This window comes from Mercenaria mercenaria, chromosome 13 (assembly GCF_021730395.1).
Source record: "Mercenaria mercenaria strain notata chromosome 13, MADL_Memer_1, whole genome shotgun sequence".
Lineage (NCBI taxonomy): Eukaryota > Metazoa > Mollusca > Bivalvia > Venerida > Veneridae > Mercenaria > Mercenaria mercenaria.
The window spans coordinates 75,332,098-75,355,231 of NC_069373.1; the positions used below are offsets into that span (position 1 = coordinate 75,332,098).

Consider the following 23,134-nt stretch of genomic DNA (forward strand, 5'->3'; position numbering starts at 1 on the left):
TTTCCTTGCGTTTTGAAGTCAAAACCCCATTAAATTGAATTAAAACACTGCATTACTAGCGAAACACAATTTTCACAATATTTTTCACAATACTTTACAAATTTCTAGAGCTAGAATGCACTTGTGCGCTTGGTGTATGGTTATGGAAAAAGAAATCGATATTTCATCAGGTTAGTGACTGTTCATTTTAACTCGTATACCAACGATGCTATTCGGGAATTCTTTAGATACATTTTTGATTTGATGATATTTTTAGATCTGTTAAACATTTCATACATTTTTATATACGTACCAACAGAAACTTAAATCTTAAATATAGCGAATTTTCGTACCTTAAAGTCATCATTTAAATATTTTTTTATCAATATTACAAAAAAATTACGGAGAATAATTAGGAAGATGTTACCATTCATAATGAAAATACATTATTGTTGTACAGATAAATTTCAAAGATTCTACAATTTACTTATTAGAACATAAAAATGTCAAAGAATATATAATAAATTATATATATATATTGTCCAGCTTCATTATTTTTGTCACTATGATATTAAGTGAGGAATACCCTTAGGGAAGTACATTTGTATAATTGCTCTTAATTAGTAAAATGACAAGATAACATTGTATGAATCATAACCCAAATGCTCTGAACTCCATGAGATGTTGATATGACGTTGATAACGTCTGTGATGCGTGTTTAACGCGAAATGTATTATTAAAATGTATCGTTGTATGATGTGTCAAGAACCATCATAGAGCATGTGTAATGCTTATACATAATAGTAGAATGTCGCAAAAAATGCGACTGTTGATGAAACAAGAAGTTTCTTATATTATGAGTCTTAGGGGAATTATGTCGCTAGGAAAGCGACCATATATTGATACGGAACATGAAGTTTATTAAGTTGAGTTGTAGAGAATAATGTCGCTAGGCATGCGACCCTTGCAATCAGACATAGAGATTGCTTCTTATGTATGAGTCAAAGTAGTTGCGGTTATGTTTCAATATGAATTAGTAATACTTGTTAATTAGCTGGAAATTCATTAGTAAAATATTTCATTACTGCTATTTAAGGCGGAATTCCGTAAAGAGATAGAATAAAACATTTTTTATGAGTTTAAGTGTAAGATTTAAGAACAAATGTGTGCATGATAAATACATAGTTTTTTCAGCGTAGAGATAATTGTTATTAGAATTATTTTTGAACATTTATGAAGAAACTAACATTTTGCATTTTACAGTAAATGTACCCCGAATAGTTATCAGAGGTTTACGTAGTTTTTAACAGTCCTGACTTTAAGACGACGACGCTTTGTTACTAAAATGAAATAAAAACTATAAAATATTGAAAAACAGAAAACAGGAAACCAGATTGGCATACAAAAGGCAAATTTATAAACATTCTATTGAGAGATTCTAAGAAGGCGTCCTTTTATAACGTTCATATATAGACAAACAAATCTTTTGACAATGTTAAATGATTGCTTTATCTTCATTAAACCGAGGGAATGCTCAACAACAAGACTTCCTGAAGCTACACTTCAAACCTATCAAAAGGACCTTCCTGAAGACGGGCAAACTATTACTCAACAAATAAGGCTATAATAATGTGATGCGACATACGAAGATATTTCATGGCCGTTTGGAGAAACCTGACAAGTTGATGGGTCACCACTCTTACTAATTCGACTATAGCAACTGCAGTGTAGAGATGTCAACCATGGAACGGGAATGAATGATGTCACTTTTCACGTAAAAACAAGTATCGTTCCGATTGTTAAATAAGATCTGAGAACATTGTTTCATTTTAAGTATATACTAAAGTAGTAGATTTTTATTATTTATTATAGTATAAAACAGGTTACGGGATTTTTCTTATTAATGTTACTTTTGCGTATTTAATCGTATTTTCTAGAGATTTGTGACCTTATATATTTCTTTATATCAGTAAGTAACATTTTACGCAGGTCTAACTAATTCATGAAGTATTCCCTAATGATAATATTCCTTTTGACAGGTATATTTCTGACAGTTATATTGTGTACAAACAATTATTATTTTTTATTTCAGTTACAATCTTGAAGGCAAAACCCCTCTGGGCAAGGGAGGAAAAAGCGCACAAGTGCATTCTAGCTCTAGAAATTTGTAAAGTATTGTGAAAAATATTGTGAAATCAAAAATGTATCTAAAGAATTCCCGAATAGCATCGTTGGTATACGAGTTAAAATGAACAGTCACTAACCTGATGAAATATCGATTTCTTTTTCCATAACCATACACCATGGATGTTCTCTTTCCTTGCCAAGCCTTAAATTGCATCTTGTCCGTACGTTTCGTTTGTTCATGGGGGTTCTATCAGCTGTCTTAAGAGGTTTATCGGTCGTCAATTCCATTTCCAGTCCGTCTGCAAAATCGCAAGTGTTGTTATTCCGTCTTAATCGTCATGGTGGCCTCGTGGTAGTAGGTAGTACTTCTTTCGTGTTGTGTCCGCGACGTTTAGAAGATTCGTTTAAATCCTGGTTCTTTTAAGGCACCAAATCAGACCCGTGTGGTGTAACAGGGTCTAAAGTTCACTATTCTAACTACAACAACAACAACTGTGTTCTGTATGATAACTGCTATTTAATATTGTACTAAGTTCTAAGGTAATATATACATCAATGCCTTTCTTCATAATTGTCTTACACAGTTCACTAACATTTTCACAGTTATTAACAGATACTTCTATTCTTCGACATAATTACTTCAACGTTAATTGCCTCGGTCTTTATCTAACTAATTCATTTTGCTAGTATCGAACATACGCATCTAACCTAACTGAGTACCAGAATGATACTAAAGCTCTGCCTCAAAGTATGCTGTATTTAAGGAAAACTGTCTATCGGATGACTAAAATGTTTTTCTCGTAGCACACACGCAAATGACCATTAGAAAATAAACATGTCATAATTCCTATTTAGTCAGCTTGTCAAAACAATTAGTAACTGAACAAAAACAACAATCATGACGTGGACAGAGGGTAGTTAACCTGGGCGAGATATCATGACCTGTCACTTTCTCATATGACCAAGTGCTGAAATTATTTTAAGTAGCATTCCGAAATTCTTCTGTGTGTGACTTATAACTTGACCGAAAAACAAGATGAATAATGCTTATCTAATAAGTAAAATGAATTCTTAAAGTCATTATACGACATTATGTTCTAAAGGGGTAACGCCCCAACTTTTGTAAAAATAAGTTATGAAATTAAAAAAAGTGCATTTTTGTACCCAATTTTAATAAAAGTTGGAGCAAACAGATTTAATGCATCATAAGCACCATCTACAAACAAAAGAAATCTTGCAGTATATAAAGAAGATCTCCACTGCGACAGTCACACAGTAAAAACTGATAAAACAGAAGAGATTATACGCCTCGTTAATGGAGCCTTAAGTCGTCGTCTTTTTGGGTTTTTTTTCTTGTCTATGACGATAAAATGAAAACACGAATTAACGACGAAATCGTCTTATCTTCCCCCTGGCGAAATGGCAGAAATTTGCAAGAAATCGGTCACCACATTCTCTGGAATTTGAAGTGTTCATGTAAACACTAGTGACCTTCTACAAGCTAAATGAACATGTAATTTTACTTACAAAGTAGGTTTTTCACCAATCAGCCACAAGGGGCCCACCTAGCTTGATTTTGCTACCACATAATTCATTTCATACATTGTATGGCAACATTCCAGCCATTGTAGTAGAGAAAAAACCTAAGATCCCCTAAACATATTGTTTCAGGCATGGCATGCACCAGAATAGCACTACTAGCTCTCTACAAAACAGATGAATTACTTTCTCACATGACACAAAAAGCAGGGCTCAAACTTGCTGAGGTGAAGGTCGAGCGATTCTTAGTCACCAATATATGTGTATAAGACATTACAGGAAAGATAAATTTGTCCTGTACAACAAATTTTAAATGTACGAAACAAAAGTAAGAAATACCTGTATAATGTTGTAATAATTTATTCATGCGTATGTCCCACACTTTCACCGTACTGTCTGTCCCAGCTGATGCTATACATGTACCACTAGGATGAAATTCTACATGGTTCACAAAACTGAAATGTATACACCAAAACAGTATTCTGCTGAACATCAAGTATCAAATGTACATGTGAAGCCTTTTGTTTGCATTTGCGAATTAAAACAGTTTAATTATATACATGTCATGTTTGTAATTTGTTATGTTTTCAGCAGCACTTAATTATAAAGTAAAATTAAGGCCATAACTTAACCTATAGCCATTCATCAATTTCTTACCAGTACAACTTTACACTTTGCAAGTATATAACAATTTCCCCACTTGAAACAGTGTGTGCGTGTGTGTTCGGGTTTAACGTCTTTTTCAACAATTTTTCAGTCATAAACAGAGGTGGAGAGCAAATGACTTTATACAGTACTGTATTACATATCACTAACATCATATACATCATATATGGGTCAGTTTTGGCCTAGGGACAGAGTGTCTGGAAAGTTCAATTTTAGTCTTAATATAGATAGAGGCCACTGGTGTCCTGTTTATTAAGATGTTACTTCCTATCAGCACGTTTCAATTCTCATCAATGGTATGAAGATGAAGTATATATGGAATTTTCATCACAATGTATATTTATAGGTTATTAGATTTGTGCCGAGAAAAACGCACGAGTTCTACAAGCTCCTTAAATCTCGCAATATTATTCTGCAAAAGAACAAGTGCATTTTTCTCAATGCAAATTTAATAATCTTTTTATTACATATGCATCTATACTTATAATTATTACATAAATGATATAAATTTGTTCTTAAGCTTGAGTAAAATTGAAAATATTGTCGTTTTAAATGGGACGACATACATGATACTGACAATCACAAATGATATTATACACCCAATATGAAATCTGAATGTCAAAAAAGAACAAGGAGCTGCGTTCAATAAACGCTTGATGCCCCCGGTGGCATCCTTGTCGATACAAAGCAACGCAAGTCCAAAACGATGTCAAGGTTAAACTGTGGTCAGGTGATGTTTGAAGATGAGGAATGGTCACAGGTTACATCTGTATTACAGGGTTCGAATTTAGCCAGATTTTCTACTTGCATTTTTTCACAAGTGGTATTTTTTTTTAACTTGCTAAATGAAAAACAACTTGCATTTTCTGTGACTTGTCACTTTATTAGAACATCCACGTGACGAGTCCAGCCAATCGTATTTGCGCTATATAAATACTAACTTATTATAGATTACCAAAAAACCCACCGGATGCGGTAAACGTCATCAAAATTGGCGCAGGTACTTGTCAGCAGTTGAAAGACATGCGCACGGGACATGTATCGAATGTCAACTTCCGTAATACGATGAAAGATGAAAGAGTGCTCCGAAATTCGTTCTGCAAATGACAATGCGCTGCAATGACCGCGAGTTGTTAAAGAAAGAACAGTGTAAGATCGAGACGACCGTTAAAAATGCACATTATTCAGCCAAAAATTTTCACTCGCAAAAAAATGCTGGTGTCTGAAATCTCACCTTGCAGTTTGAAATTTGCACTCGCATTTCGCGAGTATGCGAGCTTAAATTCGAACCCTGTATTAGAATCATTCTTGTAAGTGGTATTAATGCTAGATGAAATGGTCCCATTTGGTTAACCAAGAGATGGCCCATATAAAGCAACCTAAGTTCAAAATGAGGTCAAGGTCACGGTCAAACTGAGGTCAGGTGATGTTTGAAGATGAGGAATGGTCACAGGTTACATCTGTATTAGTATCAATTCATTCTTGTAAGCGGTATTGATGCTAGATGAAACGGTCCCAATTGGTTAACCAAGAGATGGCCCATATAAAGCAACCCAAGTCCAAAATGAGGTCAAGGTCAAACTGAGGTCAGGTGATGTCTGAAGATGAGGAATGGTCACTGGTTACATCTGCATTAGTATCAAGTAATTCTAGTAAGGGGTATTGATGCTAGACGAAATGGTCCCATTTGGTTAACTTTGTACGGACGGACGAACGGATGGACGGACAGGACGATCACTATATGCCTCCCGCATCAGTAGATGCCGGGGGCATAAAAATATTGATGTTTCTGGTTCCATTGAAACTTAATGAAATGTAATCAAACAGAACATTACAATCAATTATCATGTACAATAACCTACCCTCCATGTTCATAAAACGTATGCACACATTCTTTACTATTTCTGTCCCACAGTTTGACAGTTTTATCATCACTGCCCGACACAATCAGTCTACCGTCTGGAGAAAACTTTGCAGACCTCACCCAGTTCATATGTTGATTGAGAGAAAACAAAAACTTCTGTCTATGCACTGTCCATAACTGAAATGTGCAAATGTCTTTATACTTTTCATTCATCTTTAACCAACTGTTCATTGCATCAATTAACAATGTAAGCTAACAAATTAACAATTCAATTACATGTATGTCATGGCTGTCAACTATCTTAATCATATTAACCCTTACCCTGCTAAAAAATTTTAATGAACTAATCCATCTTTCAATTTGAACAGTACCATTAACTATTAAAATGGATGTGCAGGCTGATCATGATCTACACTGGTCGCAAAGGCAGAATCAATGGTGTCCAGCATGCTAAGGGTTAATATAATTTAAAGTTTACATTTGTTTTTTGACTGGGTTTAACACCATTTTACAACAGTATTTTAGTTATGTAACAGCAGTCAGTTATTCAACCAGTGCTCATGGAATTAGCACCAGTACTGACTGTTCTCTGACAGCAGGTAACTGACAACTTTCCCACACAGGTAGAAGATAATGACGGTAGATTTGTTTGTTTTTTGTTTGTTTTGGGTTTAACGCCGTTTTTCAACAGTATTTCAGTCATGTAACGACGGGCAGTTAACCTAACCAGTGTTCCTGGATTCTGTACCAGTACAAACCTGTTCTCTGCAAGTAACTGCCAACTTCCCCACATGAATCAGAGGTGGAGGACTAATGATTTCAGACACAATGTCGTTTATCAAATAGTCACGGAGAACATACGCCCAGCCCGAGGATCGAACTCATGACCCCGAGATCCGTAGACCAACGCTCTACCTACTGAGCTAACCGGGCGGGCTATAATGACGGTAGAAGATAATGACTTCAGACACACTGTCTTCAATCCAATCATCACAGAGAACAGACTGTGCACCAGCAGAGCAACCTCTTAATTTTACTGTACAGAATATTTTAAATGTATCTGAAAGTAACTGTTATCAAGTGATCATCTGAAGCTTTGTGTGTTATGTCAAACTTTGTACATTGTTTCTCAACAGTTAGTTTCTCTGCAAAGATGGTTCTTAAAAGACAACACAGATATGGGCAGGCTTACTAACTTGAAACTTAAAAATAATGGTCAATATTATAAATTATTATGCCTTCCAAGTTTCAGTAAGTTATGTACCTTTATTGTTTTATCGTCTGAGGCAGTGAGCAATGTCTGTCCATCACTGGAGAAGTCAACACTTCTCACAGTGGCTGTGTGAGCTTTAAACACTGTAGATTCTCCTTTACTGTAAGAAAAAATGAAGATATATGTTTATTTCATGCTACACAGACCTTTATTGAAATAAAATACTAGATTAAATCTTGTTAACTTGACATCTTCCAATAAATGCTTATAAGGTTACTTTAATGCATGCTATCAGTGTTGCGTTACGCATTTTATTTAATTCGGAGAATGAATGTAAATCATTAAACAGTTCAAGGCTCAGCCAAGGTATCTAAAGCTTTTTATGCTGAGCTCAGGTAGGTGATGATCTATCGCAAGTTATTGGAACAGATTATAAGCAAAATGACAGGAAACTACAATAATTCCTCACTGAGGCAATGGTTCAACTTACACTGAAGGTATCCAGAGCCGTACAGTCTTATCCCTGGATGCAGAGGCGACTAGATGACCAGACGGTGAAAAACATACACTCATTACAGCATCCTAAAATAGCATAAACACAAACAGATCTATGAATTTTGGAAATAACTTTTCACATCTTTTAATTTGTAGAGACTAGAGGATATATGCGAAAGTTGTTTCATTTTTCCAAGCTAACCTTTCTTCTTAAGCAATTAGGAATCCATGAATCAATTAAAATGTTGAAAACAATATTTTTTATATTCAAGATAAATGGAATACTGGTACTGATGATAAACCCGAACAGAAAATGAGGTTTTTTACCTGTAACTTTTTTATTTCTGCAAATTGAAATCAATGGTCGGTATCAAAATAAAGCTTAACCTTTGCTGAAAACTTTACATAATTCAAATTTATATTTAGTAAGCAAACTACACGAAGTGAGGGCCTGAAAGGGGTATGTAAAAAGGGGACTTTATGAACGTTGACTGATGATAAATTCGAACCCTTTGTCATTTACAAAATTTTTTTTGTATTATTATATTGAAACTTTCCCCAAAAAGCTGCAACAGTCATTCCTGATCAAGTAATGAAAAGCTAACAAATGTCAGGCCTTCATGTTTCGACAGTGAGCATGCACAAAAAAACACCCTCTTCCCCAGTAATTTTGGATATTTTTTTTTATACAAATTTATTTAAGTCATTTTTTAATACAGAATATTTACCAATTTTGTTTTTGTTTACACCAGTTGGTGTTGTAAGTGAAAACTATTAGATGGTGTGTTCAATTTTATAAATAACAGATTGCAATCGAATATTTCCAAGGTGTTCGACTTTATCATCTGTCCAAGTTTATCATCAGTACCAGCCAGGGCTCCGGAAATTTTGATAACTCAATCGGTCCGAAACGAAAATCCTGACATCGGCGCTACCCCACCCACCGCATTCCCAATATTACATATTTTGTAAAACGTGGGAGGGTAAAGAAATAAGCGTGTCATGCATTAAAACTGAGTTACCAGTCACCGCGCGTTACCATACAATGAAGACAGTTATTCAGTGCTATGTGTGATCGTTAATTTGTTTAAATTTCGATGTTTTTCCGAGATAATACGAGGCATTGACACCGTGTGCGTAACTAGTCTAAAAGCCAACGCACGTGACTTCGATACCGTATACACGGCAGATACTTTGTGATGTTTCCTCATTCTTTGACGGAATGCTATAAAATACAATGCGTCAAAGTGAGTTACAGGACACATATTCTCTGCTAAACAGCCTCAGTATTTAAAGAATACTCTGCCGCAGACCGAATGTGTACGTTATTTGAACGCTGAGATCGAATTCCCCGCATGTATAGTACCAAAACGTCACGCGGGTTGGCCACGGATATTTCATTTCACTTACGTTGTACTTTAATAAGCAACTAAATTTTATAAAGTTATATGTTCTTTTCTGATGTAAACAAAATTTCATTTTGAAACGTTTTTTAAAAGACCGATTTGATAAACAGTGCCACTCCGGTTTTCTTTATCATTCGTGGTTGCCCGTCCATTTTTTTCTTTTTTGTAAAGTCGGGTTGCAAAGACGATTTTCTGCATTTTTTTCAACTGGAGCCCCAACAAATGAATCATGTAATTTTTTCAAATCAAGTAATTATAAAAATTATTTTTATCGGTTTTCCGTGTGATGTCTCATTAAATCAAAGACCTATAATGTACAATTATAGCTCTTTGATTAAATGCAGCGACCATTTGTTGTTACCGTGATCAAACATAGCCTTTTGAAATAAACCATCTGTCGGATTCTAAATAAAAGAAGTGGATCCCCGTCGAAATGATTTGGATCCAGTCAGAAACGTTAGGAAACCAGTCAAAAATGTTTAATACACCGCAGTCGGCTGTCTGCTACATTAAAGGATGTGCCGCGCGAGCCCTGATTGCGTCACGCACTAATTACGGACCGATTATCAAAGTGACAATCAGACCGATTGACACGTTTACTGATTATCTGAAGGTGTGACCAACAATTTCCTACTTGGCAGGTGATCGTGTATTGAGATATCAGACCAAAATTTATACTTTTCTCCATTTTTACGGGACCGATTTTTTTCGTTTTTTCACTTCACGAATCGGTCTGAAAAGTCAAAAATCGGTCCAAAACCGACAAACCGGCAAATTTCCGAAGCCCTGGTACCAGCAGATATACAGATAATTCAATTTTTGTACACGTATCTAACTTTTTTCAAAAAGTCAGAAAAATCTGTTTTGGAGACTAAGAATATACTGGTTTCCCAGTAGTTTCCGGACCCAAGTAGTTTTCCGGACCTTTTACATTTCGTGCCGTATAGACTTTACGCCGTCGTAAAGCATCTGGATAACAATATCATATCATCTAGACCTTTGTTGCCTTTACATACCACCGAAAACCCAGCATTACTGAAATAATTTATTATTTGAATATCCCGGTTGTTTTAACTTACTTCGATGTAATGTTTACACAAGAGATTGTCAACTGCAGGGGAATTCCAGTTCCAGTGCGCATGCCCAGAAATTGAGGTGCCTTGAAGGTAAATATCAGTTAAATGATGCTCCCATTTACAGACGATACAGTAAAAACATTCCGATAGTAATAAAATAAAACGAAAGTCTGAAAAAATCGAACTATTCACTATTCTACGGCATTAAATTATCGATTAAAAATAGGAACCAAAATAGACAGGGATTTACCTACGATACCGTCGTATCAATCAAATGTTTAGCTGCAGTGTCCATGTCCGAGTGGTCAGGGCGTTAGACTACCAATTTTGAGACCGGCCTTGTTATTTTATTAAGTTGTTAATTATATTAAAAGTTCTTAATTTCTTTTTTGTAATATTACCAGTCCGCTAAATACATCCCGTCATTTTGAGCGTGACGTTGCAAACGACAGTAAAACGTAATTAGACGTAGCTGTAATGAGCGTATTATAATTTATAAACCTAGTATTTGTTAAATTCTTGAAATATACTTTTCAAATCATCATCAGGCCTTAGAATTATGTTTTAATTTTGAATATATATATATTTAACGAAATCGAAATTTTTACTTTTACAGAAAGGGTACAACTTTTACACTGAAAGGTCCGGAAAACTACTTGGACAAACTGAGGTATTAATGGAATTAATTGCCCCTTTTTAGGCCTCATCTACATTTGGGTTATGAACGCAAGTGTAATACAAATTCTGCATGGTGGTAACGAAGAACCTAGCTGTTTTTCTGTGAAAATTTTATATTTCTGCTATGTTTAGTTTGAAAGTTACAGGCAAAAACTAGCGATTTCGGTCCGGAAACTACTGGGAAACCAGTATAGCATTATTTTACTAACGGTGTACAATAACTAATTTAGAAATAGTTTAAATTCACCTTGTGTCCTACAAATCTGTAAGCTCTCATCTGAGGTTTGAAGTTCCATACCATCAAACAGGAGTCCATAGACCCAGAAGCTATAGGTAAAACAAGAGAACCATGTGACCATAACTTGGTAACAGCTTAAATATTTAAATACAAGTAGTTTTGGTGACAACATTACATGTATTTGCACCACAATGAACATAACATTTTATACTTTAGAATTTCATAAACACACAAAAACCATAGTATATTATACAACCATAATTATCTAAAAATTAAGGAAAATGAGAATCTTCAACTTGATAACTGAAAATATACTATAGCAATGAAAAATGCAAAGGACAAGAGTTACCTAAGGCTTTTAAAAAAGTATTGAAAAATGTAATATTCAGTGATTTGGGGTTGTTTTTGAGGCTGAAATTTGGCCTGATTCCCATCTCCAAGAAGAATGCTTTCCTGAATTTTGATAAAAATTCTCCTCCAATTCTCTTTTTAACCTAAACTGTTAGTACATATTTAAACCATACTACATTAAACACAAAACAATGAGCTTTTAACCTTTACCCTGCTAAATTTCTAAAATGGACTGGTCCATCAGTCAATTTGGGCAGTACCACTTATTATGAAGTGCAGACCAAGATAAGCCTACAAGTCTGTGCTGACTTATCTTGGTTTGCACTGGTCACAAAGGCAGAATAACTTGTCATTTTCTTCTCCGGTGAACCATATTTCACAGAATCTATGGTCATACTTCGGTATTTAGCCTAAGCATATTAAAAACGATAGATCTTTAAGAAATGAGATAAAAATTTAATGTTTCGTATTCCTATGAAATAATGTTAAAAGAGCTTTTTTATGTTAAGGTCAGATATTTTCTGTAATAAATAAGTAAACTGGAAAATACTGCATGTAGTCATGTAGTTTTATATGCAATAAAACAGTAGTTCTTGATGAAAGGAAACATAGAATTGATCTCGTTTACAGACTTTCAGTTGTAAGACCAATGGCGGGCGAAAGTGAACCTTCTCCATTCCGTATGTGTATATATACCAGCTCAGTAACTTTTGTGCAAAATATGTCACAACTTTGAGTAAAAAATATGAAGCTTTGAAAACTATTTTCATTTCGAAATCCTCAGAGAATGGAAACCGAGACTTTTGCCGGCAGTATAGAACCGTTTTTTTACCATTGCTGGCAAAACTCCTCTTACACACGTACTGGGGAGTAGGATGACTCTCTTGTTGAAAATGGCGCCACACCTTACCACACAGAACAACAACAACTTACCAAGCTGCTTCATATTTGGGTTGAAATCAACACTTGTAACTGTATCACGGTGACCCTTGAAATGTCGCTCAAGCGACGGGTCCTCCTGAAAGAATAAATAAATAACAATGTACATAATTCTGATAATTAATAATAATCTAACTGTAAGTTTTTCATCATCTCTTTACTCAATTATCAGCAGAAAACAATACATTCTGCCACAACTCTGTAAGAGGACCCCATTAAACAAGAGGGCCATGATGGCCCTATATCGCCCACCAGAGTTAATCTGGCCTACTGACCTAGTTTTTGAACTTTCAGGGCAAGTTCCAGGCCTTTTTTTCATCAATTTGGGAATGCCACCAACACCGGTGGAATTGAGAAATGCTCTCGGAAATTGACTTAATTGGGACATTTTGCAAATTACCAAAATCAACATAAATGTGTTTTTGTGTGAAATATTAATGAATTGCATTTCAGTAATTGTTCAACAGTATTATAATTTACCTAAATATACATACAAATTAGCAAAACTGTCTTAAAACAGCAAAAACCCTAAAAAGTATAATCATTTGGGAATTTTGAATTCAACTTTGGGAAAAAAACATACATTTTTGCATTGGGATTACCTCCTTTTACCGGAGGTAGATTTATAGGGGAAAAAAGCCCTGAGTTCTAAAGGACAGAGACATGTGTCTAAAGATAGCGTCAAATGAAACAGAGTCTAAACCAGTTCTAAAGATAGTGTCAAATGAGACAGTCTAAAACCAGACATTCCAAATTAAAATCTATTTTTGTTGGTTCCTAATCCATGTGACGTTTCACTTCATCTACAAGAGCGCACCTGCTGGGGATATCAGGGAGAAACTTTGAGTGAGAATCGGCAGCTTGCAGCAAAAAAGGAGGCTGATTTTGTGATTTAGTCACATTGAATAAAGTAGAAATATGAGTTTTGTAAAAAAAAAAAAGATGTCATGTCATGCTGAATGTGCCGGTCACAAGATATGACTATTTGAATTTCACCCTTTTTTGGCCATTTGTTCTCAAGATGGGAATTTATTTAATCACAACAAAAACAAAAGTTATCCCATTAAAAGCCTCTTATTTGGAAAACACCTTACTTCATCAAGTTATATCCATATTAGGCGCAAATAACCAGCACAAATTTTGTGCATGTGACCCGTCAGTTTTGTCAAAATGGCGACCATCATGCTGTTAAAAACAAGCCGCTGCAGTTTTAACCAGTTGGATTGACTTTATTACGCATATTTTTTGTTTTAACTTGATGACAGTGCAAAATTCAAAACTTTTTTGGTTTATCTAATGAATAAAAACGGGATTGTTCATTTAAAAGGACGTATCAGGTATCACTTTTGGCAAATACCGTTATGAGATTAAATCCCATTTGCCTTGTATCAATGAGATTTTGACAAAATGAATGGAATTTTTTCTTTTTATAATGCGATTTTACATCGGCAGACAGCCTTTATGACACTGAAAAGCGAAGATCTATTTATTTGTAAGAACAATTTATCTTAAGTTTGTAAATGATCAAAACAGTTCCTTTCAGAGACACTTGAAGGGACTTTTACAGGGTTTCTCAACCTTGTTGTTATTGTCATCGCTACTCGTCCAAGCAAATGGAAGCAAAATTCGTCCCTCCAAAGGCTTCAAGTTTTTCTTTGGTTGCATTTTAACACATAGCTTTCATAGTTTTCATATGCGACAATGCTCCAGAGTGGGCCCTGCATATTAATGGAAGAAGAAGAGAAGAAGCGAAAATGGGTTATTTTTATCTTGTAATCCTTATCACCAGATAGTCTATGAAGGTATAGCTAAATTCAAGCGCCTGATAAACGCCATATGGTAAGAGAGAAACAGCAAGTCTGCATTGCAGTGAAAAGTTGCAATTTGGGCAAAAGATTCACGGCCGTGTGGATGTGCAATTTTTAATCGCATTTGAGCAAATTTTATGCAATTTTCGCAACATAACGCGAGAATATCGCAAAATCATGGCCAAAAGTAACCCTTGCGTCTTTCAAGCACTTAAACAGGGTCTGTTTCAAAAAGGGTGACAGATCGTAAACTGGTATACCGTTCATCTGTAATGACATTCGACGTAACGACATTAAACAAGAAACAACACAACAGTGTATTTCTTGTCTTTACCACAATATTTCATGTCATATGCATCAATAACTGTGTGAAAATGAATAAGATATCATTCAAGAAACATCCATGTGTAGGGATTTTTCTAGACCTCTAAAAAGGGCAGGGTGCTACTAAAAAGGGGCAGGGTGCATTTTGCGCGTTGCGTACCTTTGTCTACGAAAATCATAAGGTAGATTTCCGTGTTTTTTGTTGTAATGTCTACATTGTAAGGTACTACAGAAAGATTTGCAATGAATCTGAATGTTAGGAAAAACATTAATACCTGTTTGTCTATATAACATGCTTATCATTTATAAATACATGCAATTTGTTTTATGTTTGCATGCATTATTTTTGTCTTGAAAGTTTTCTTGATTAGAGATACTTTTGAATGATTTAATAATTCTGGTGCAAATCTGTCATTATACATTCATTATATTACCGTTGATACTCATGTATAAAATTAAATGCACATCTTTTTTTACCCAGACCCACCCCCTGAATCGTGGGTGCATATTATACAAAGGTGTAGACAATATTCCAACTTCAAAAGAACTTTGTTTACGATTTTCTCCATTTTGGTAAAGGGAAACTACTCTACGCGCTGACTGTCTACGCTAAATTCTGATATTGCCGTTACGTTCTGTAAAAGATCGAGTGGTTTATTTTCTTTTTAACAAAATTAATATCATACAAATTTAATAGTATTTTGATGAAATAAATATAACTAAATCATAGATATTCTGATAGGCAGTGATACTATTATAGATCGACTGTTATCTTCAACCGAGATCAAACTGTGAACAACAAAATTGACACGAGGTGCCACGGTAATTGCCGATAATTACTGGCCATTAATCGGCATTTAATAAGCTGCAGACTTTGTTTTAAGATATGTTTTTTTCTCCTTTTTTATTCTATTTTGAAATTTGCTTTAATTGCTGACCTATCTAATTGTTGTTTATTATGATTCGGTCGGTCGTCGTCTGCATACCGATACTGCATACATACCTCAGGCAAATACACAGCACCTCTGTATAGTCGGTGCATGTCATAACTTCGTATCGATTGACAATTATTTGGGATGGTATTTTGACAGATGACTGATGGGCAGTTCGTTTAGAAATACTTAATTAAAGGTCAAAGGGGCGGTGCTAAAAGGGCGAAGGGACGCTGAAGAAAGGCAAAAGGGCGGCGATTTCGGGCAGAAGGGCGGGGCTAAAAATGGGCAGGGCGCTGCGCCCTGCTATTCCGCTCTAGAAAAATCCCTAATGTGTACTTCGAACAACAATAGTCAGCCATTGTTATCATGTGACGTCACATCAGTAATGTCGCAGCATAGGTCAACAATTGTGTCAATCGAACTATCATAGGTTAAAAAACACTAAATATAATTCAAACATTGAAAAGCTATCTAAGTCAAATTAACAGGAACACTCAAAAGTCATTAAACGCCAATTTAAACGCTTTATATTATCTGTTTACGTTGGCACTATCGAAAATATTCTCCTCTGGGCAGCGGATACACCAGATATTTTGCAAGTAAAGCACAAGGTCGCAGGCGTGGTCATAATGTAGTGGAGCTTAAGAATCTTACTATTACTTAATATTTTCTGTGTGATATTTATCTAACATGTTCAAATTCACTGCTCAGTATCATGGGTGTATTTTGAGGAGATGGTCAGGGGCCCCCATCCCCTCCTCCCTCTTAGAATCCGTCAAGTTAAGACGTTTTGATGTTTCGCCTGATACTGATATTTCATTCATTTTTGTGTAGCTGGGAGATGTTATGTAAAATTTGGTGTCCTCTAACCTATAGGCGGGACTTAATTTGCATAATTAATGAGGACAAAAGCCGATCAGCTGGTAGACGAACTTATAAATATTGCAAATATTTGCTAAATTCATGGATTTTTGCAATAGATATGTGAAAAATACGATTTTAATAAATACTGACAGATATTTAGCAATGTAACTGCAGGTAGGGACATTTTTCGCAAGCATGAGTAGAATACAGGCTGACTCGGACCATGGCTGATTCGGACCAAATTTACTTGGCTTATTCCGCCCAAATTGTTTAAGTTTTCCTGACACTGATGTCATGAGTAAAAATAAAATTTATGAGTATTAAGTTTAGAATAATTAAAGTCCTTATTTAAATGCATAAATGATGCATTTTAGTTTGTCAAAACTTCTTGCCTGCTTGTACGCTGTATATTTTATGTCCTTTCTTCAAGTTAAACCTCTATATAAGCTATAATCAACATTATTTTCTGAAAATTGCTGAACCATCCTAAATTCATGGTCATTATTGACTGTTAATTAAAAGTTTGAGGTCTGAATCAGCCAAAATATATGGTCATTATCTACTTTTATTCAAAGTATGTGGTCCGAATCAGCCAAAATATTTGGTCCGAATCAGCCATGGTCCGAATCAGCCACGGTCCGAATCAGCCTGTTTCCGCATGAGTAAAATAGGTCACGAACTTCACCGGTAAACACCACGTAGGTGGCGCAACGCAAATACCGCGAAATCAGTGATGACGCAAGATTAGTGATGCTAAGTTTATAGCCTAGGATGGACATGATCGATCATTTGTGGTAACTAATCATACTCATAGCACGCACAGCATAATTCAGAGGGCATCATGGCAGTCAAGGAAAGGGGGCACGGAGTTTAAACACCTCTAGCCGCGTCAAAAAGCACTTTAATTCAAATGAGAAAATCTCCATCAGTGTCCATTTGCCAATTCGTGAAAATTATCGTACAGTTCTGTCAAAAATTGTCAACAAAATTATCGTACAGTTCTGTCAAAAATTGTCAACAAACAGAAAAAGACCTCTTGTCAGCAAGCAATGTTCTTTTTCCTGCACAGAAGACCATACTTGAGAATAAGCACATTATATATATCAAGATATTCTTACCAAAGCACTTGTCATTTTCTCTGTAAGTTAAACGGACGTCAATATTTTGATCAAGTCTGATCAAGTTTCTTGCTTTCAAATGATGGCGGTTGTTTTCCTACATTGCGCATGTGCGCAAAAAGAATGTTAAAGGGAGGTTATACATTAAAAGACGCCAAACGACCCAAAATCACCCCAAAAAACACCAAATCATCCCAAACGACTGAAATTTTAATAATCAAATTTTTATTAAAAATGATTAATTGTGGTCTTATGTGAAAATTTGTTTGAATAAAACTGGAGTACAAGACATGAAACAAATATGGCAAACACGTACCCAAACAACCCCAAAGATGTAATGAGAGCGTACAGTTATAGATGCACCTTTTTAAATATTTTAGGTCAGAATTATTCTTAGTACGTTTTATGAAGACGTTGTACTACTACTATTATTTTTATTATTAGATTTATTACTAGTAGTTTTATTTTGCCCCAGTCAAGCATCGCTATCACATTGTCAAGATTAAAGTCAAATAACGCGTTTGACAATAAGCTCACGAATGCTGACATATTTGGAGTTGTTTTGGGTTGTTTGGGTCTAACTCTGACTGTATAAGTTCTTCTTCTTCTACGGCAATGGCCTCGTTCAATTACTGGTACATTTTGGCCATGCGTGGGTGAGTGGGGGTGGGGGCGGTGGGGGGGGGGGGGAGTTAAAAGTGAAAGACTACCAGGTTTTCCAAGCTACTCAGTCCACCAGACTGTAGGGAATTCCAATTTAAATTTGTTAGGATATTTGTGATATTGGATATATACAGTAGTAAATAAATTTGCTATATGTTCTATATAAAAATCAGCAATCTTCTTCGACCAGACGCATTTTAAAAAAGGATTACTAGCCTTATATTCATAAATGACATATAATCACTGTTTGCTTTGTTCTCAGTGCTTCCGAGGGATCTACTTTTCAGATTTTATTTACTTCGCAACAGCGGGTGTTAAGTGCTGTGTGGCGGCCGTAAAAAGTCGCCCCGACTTCATCTCAGTGTTGTTATATTTTCTGGTCCTTCGGGATCATTGATTTCAATTCATTTAGATTTGAAGATTGAATACTGCTTACGCCGGTGCTAGGGGGCCTGGGCAGTGTTGCATTTTCCATTACTGCTCATGAACAGACTCAATCAAACCGAGTCTGCAATTTTCACTGTTTGCTTTGTTCTCGGTGCTTCCGAGTGATCTACTTTTCAGATTTTATTTACTTCGCAACAGCGGGTGTTAAGTGCTGTATGGCGGCCGTAAAAAGTCGCCCCAACTTCATCTCAGTGTTGTTATATTTTCTGGTCCTTCGGGATCATTGATTTCAACTCATTTAGATTTGAAGATTGAATTCTGCTTAAGCCGGTGCTAGGGGGCGTGGGCAGTGTTGCATTTTCCATTACTGCTCATGAACAGACTCAATCAAACCGAGTCTGCAATTTTCACTGTTTGCTTTGTTCTCGGTGCTTCCGAGGGATCTACTTTTCAGATTTTATAAACCACAAAATAACACCAAGAAAAATAGGTGTCATTTATCTTCTTGGAGAGTTCTTTTTGTCTGACAGGTTAACACTATGGAATATCTTCCAAACTGACAGCTAAAATGTGGGTATGGACATATGTGTAATTAGGTTTGTTTACAATTATTTAAAAGCAAAAGAATTCCTCGGAAATGCTACCAAAACATCAGGTGTATGTTCGCAATGAAATAAAAACAGGACCTGGCTTACCTAAAACATGAAAATGCCACTTTAACTGGGAAAAATGGAGGATTCTTTCTTTCTGCCATTATCCAAGCTCCACTAGCCCGGAAGTGCTGCTTGATTACCTATTTAGTACTATTGTACCTTTTTCATATAAAATCCACTTTAGAGAGAAGTTTATGATAAGCAGTTTTTAAATCCTACCAGGACTGTTTTGATATCTGTCCTCTAACCTGTTTCGTCGGGTCCTTAAGGATGTTTCTCTTGTTGCTCTGTCTTCTGAAAAGGCATTGGGTACATACGTTTTTGGCTCTTAAGGTTTGCTTTTTATATATTTATACATGAGCATTTTTGTGTTTTACATGCCATGCCTTTTTGTTTCCATTACCTGTGTTAGAGATTCACCTCGAGGGGATTACTTTTATTTATACTGTCCCGTGTCTTTGGAACATAGTGGGGGTAAGTGTGAGGTTGGGTGCGCACCATAAACAGGTTTAAGCTCCCCAGTGGTGTTTTTGCCACTGACCGTTCCAAGGCGGTGCCCCACTGTGTTCCTTTGTTTGTTCGTTTTGTCCTTATGTGTTGACTTTATGTGTGTGCCGTGCGCGCGCGCACGCGCGCGTGTGTGTGCGTGTGTGTGTGTGTGTGTGGTGTGCACGTTTGCGTGCTGTGGGTTTCGTTTTGGGGAGGCTGCGTTTTTGGTACGTGGCATTCCCTGTTTGATATTTGTCTTTGTTTTTTTTTTGGCATTATTATATAGATATGTAACAGGACAGTCAAACACAAAAAATTCTAACCATGAACTGACAGACGGAAAAAGTCTGGTCACAATCCAGTTTTATTAACCCAGGTTCATTGTATTAAATTGAAAATTGAAATGAGCAACACCAGTTCAGAACACACATTGTTTTTATTTCGAGTACATTTATGACAAAACAATAACCTTTTAAATCATTTTTAATGCCTATATACAAAAAAAAAAACCAAAGAAAAAAAAAACAAAAACAAATAGCTTTATGCCCGAATATTTAGTTTAATCATATTTTATTGCATATCTTCATTATATACATAATATACATATAATATACACATATCTAATACAAACGTATGAAAATAGCAAATGGGTTGGACTTTAAGTTATACCAACATTATAAGCAGCCCTTCCCGCTGCGTCTAATGTTTTGTAGGTTAAACTAATGGCGGTTTTCATAATTTGATGAAATGAAGAAAAACACCGAGAAAAATGTTTCAATGACACAAACGAAAAGAAAAGAAAAAATAGAAACAAAACAGAAAGAAAAAGTATGGTTGTACTTCAGTTACAATACCGCCGGCATGACCGAATGATCCACCCTGCCCTCCGATTCTCGACCTTGCTGTTGAACTAGATACTACATGTATTCTGTGAGCAGGAAGCGCAATATACTTGTTAATGGAATCGGCCTGTATTTTTTATGTATATCTGTACGTCATTAAAGATCGTTTCTTTTTGTGATTCAGTCAAATTATAATTTGCGTGGACTTAATGTGTGGAAAGAGCGAGTACTTTGAAATAGGTCAGGGGTCCTGAAATATTTTCAGAGTCTACTAGTCCACGGACAAGTTGGGCCCACAAATCCACTTGTCCGTACCAAAGAAGAACTTGTCCGTACTTTTTAGTTTAAAAAGGGAAGGATCAGCATTATCATTACTAAATAAACAAATAATACAAACATACACTTCTGTTGACTTCTATTTTGACTTATATAAAGTTTTTACGTTATGACTCGAACCATCCATTTGAAAATATGTTATAACTAGCAAACTAAGTGCCTAGAACATCCACTTGAAAATATGTTATGACTAGCAAGTTTAGTGAGTAGAGAATAATTAAGAACACTTGAACACATGCCATTGACAAAAATAGTCTAAGTATGCCTAGAATTTCTACCCTGGTCCCATAACATTCACTGAATACTGCACTGGTCTTTCAGGGGTCCTGAACTAAGCTGTCCGAGTTGTTAAATGTCAAAACAATCGACTCGAAAAATTAAGCCACAACTTTTTGCTACTAAACTTTTTTACATAGCGCCAACCTAGCTAAATCAAAAATGAATGTAGATAACGGGAATCCCCAGACTGGCACTCATTTTCAACTTCACGGTATAATTTTCCAATAATGATCATTCATTGTAGTAAACCAGTCCACATGCCTATAAATGGCTGCATACATTTTGTTTTGATAATTTAAGGGTCATAAATGTTCACAAACAGATTAGATATTGCCTTTAGGCATGCGGAAATCACAGATGACGCCGATTAGTTTCGTTTTCATAAAATGTTTACCACGGAAATTTTACTTGTCCCCGGACAAGCCAGCTTCTAAAAACTGCTTGTCCGGACCGAGGAATCCACGAATCGGACAACTCGGACAGCTTATTTCAGGACCCCTGTAGGTGTAGTCTTGCATTTTGGAATCGGATACATTTGAAAAAGAAGTGTTTTGTATCTTCAATTCCATTTCAAATAGGGTCATCTCTCAGGTGGTTTGTAAAAAGGTCAAAATTTAAGTTGCTGCAACTATTTCTCAAGCGTGAGTGATGAACTGAATATAATCTTTCTCCGTATAAAAATATTTAGGTACGTTTGATAGTTTGAACATATTTTTAACCGGGATTTGAAAGAAGCAAGCGTCAGTGATTCATGGATGTTATTATTACTAAGTTCAATCCATAAATACAGTAATGACGGAATGATGGATTTAGAGTAAATTTCAGAACGTCTAGATAGCGTGACAAAGTTGGAATTACTTCTCAACTTATATGGAGTCGAATCTTCGGTTAGAAGAGAAAAAGTTAGAAATAGAAAGGGAGAGGGAAGAAGAAAGAGAAAGGGAGAGAGAGAAGAAAACAATTATAATTTGAATTAGAAATGAAAAAGTTAGAAATGGCAAGTAGAAGAATAGAGCCTTCTCCAAGTTCTTCTTACTTCGATGTCGCTAAACATATTTAGTTAATTCCATATTTTCAAGAAAAACCCGCCAGGGAGAGCGCAGATCTGCGCATCGCGGGGCCGTGAGTTCGATCCTGGACGAAGTGTATGTTGTCCGTGACGATTTGATAGAAGACATTGTGTCTGAAGTCATTCGTCCTCCACCTCTGATTCTTTCGATGTAAATGAGATGTGGAACCAAAATTTGTAGTCCTGTTTGGCGCCATATAACCTATACTGTGTTCGTGCGCCGTAAAACCCATATAAATAAATAAATAAATCCACCTCTGATTCATGCGGGGGAAGTTGGCAGTTAGTTGCGGAGAACAGATTGGTACTGGTGTAGAATCCAGGACTACTGGTTAGGTTAGCTGCCCGCCATTACATAACGCCATTATACCGTTAATCACCGCTGTTAAGAAAACAAACAAGCAAAAAAAAAATCCACAAAAACTTTATTAGCAAATTACATTATGCCTTTGGCTAATTTTAAAGAAAACATATTTACAAAAAAAAAAACACCCCAAAATTTAAAAATCGCCTTCACTTCAAGGTTTTATCTCTAATGACAGATTTTGACCCTGGCCAATTCGAATCTGTGGCTGGAAACTACCAACTGCTACCATAGGAATAAGGTCAGTAATTCGGTCGAAAATGTGCTTCCGTGGTGTAGAAAGAAGTCCATAATAAATAGATCCTAATTTTCCCATTTTTTGCGCAAATTCGTGTAGAACGAGTGCTTTAATCACCATTTTTCACTACTAGAATACATTCTGCATGAAATAAGACGGTTTTCATGTTCATACAACCCACATGGCAAGTTTTG

At 35.7% G+C, this 23,134-nt stretch overlaps 1 protein-coding gene across 1 annotated transcript in view; it reads right to left on the bottom strand.

Moving 5' to 3' along the window:
- Positions 1-17,739, bottom strand: part of LOC128546039 (POC1 centriolar protein homolog A-like) — a 77,849-nt gene extending 60,110 nt beyond the window's left edge. The window contains exons 1-7 of the mRNA XM_053520985.1: positions 17,621-17,739; positions 12,566-12,650; positions 11,291-11,370; positions 7,879-7,970; positions 7,440-7,548; positions 6,174-6,352; positions 3,985-4,100 (exon numbers count right to left, since the gene is read on the bottom strand). Of these exons, the coding sequence (XP_053376960.1) occupies positions 3,985-4,100; positions 6,174-6,352; positions 7,440-7,548; positions 7,879-7,970; positions 11,291-11,370; positions 12,566-12,650; positions 17,621-17,635 (676 nt within the window). The 5' untranslated portion in view covers positions 17,636-17,739. The remainder of the gene's footprint in view (positions 1-3,984; positions 4,101-6,173; positions 6,353-7,439; positions 7,549-7,878; positions 7,971-11,290; positions 11,371-12,565; positions 12,651-17,620) is intronic.
- Between the last annotated feature and the right edge of the window lie 5,395 nt (positions 17,740-23,134).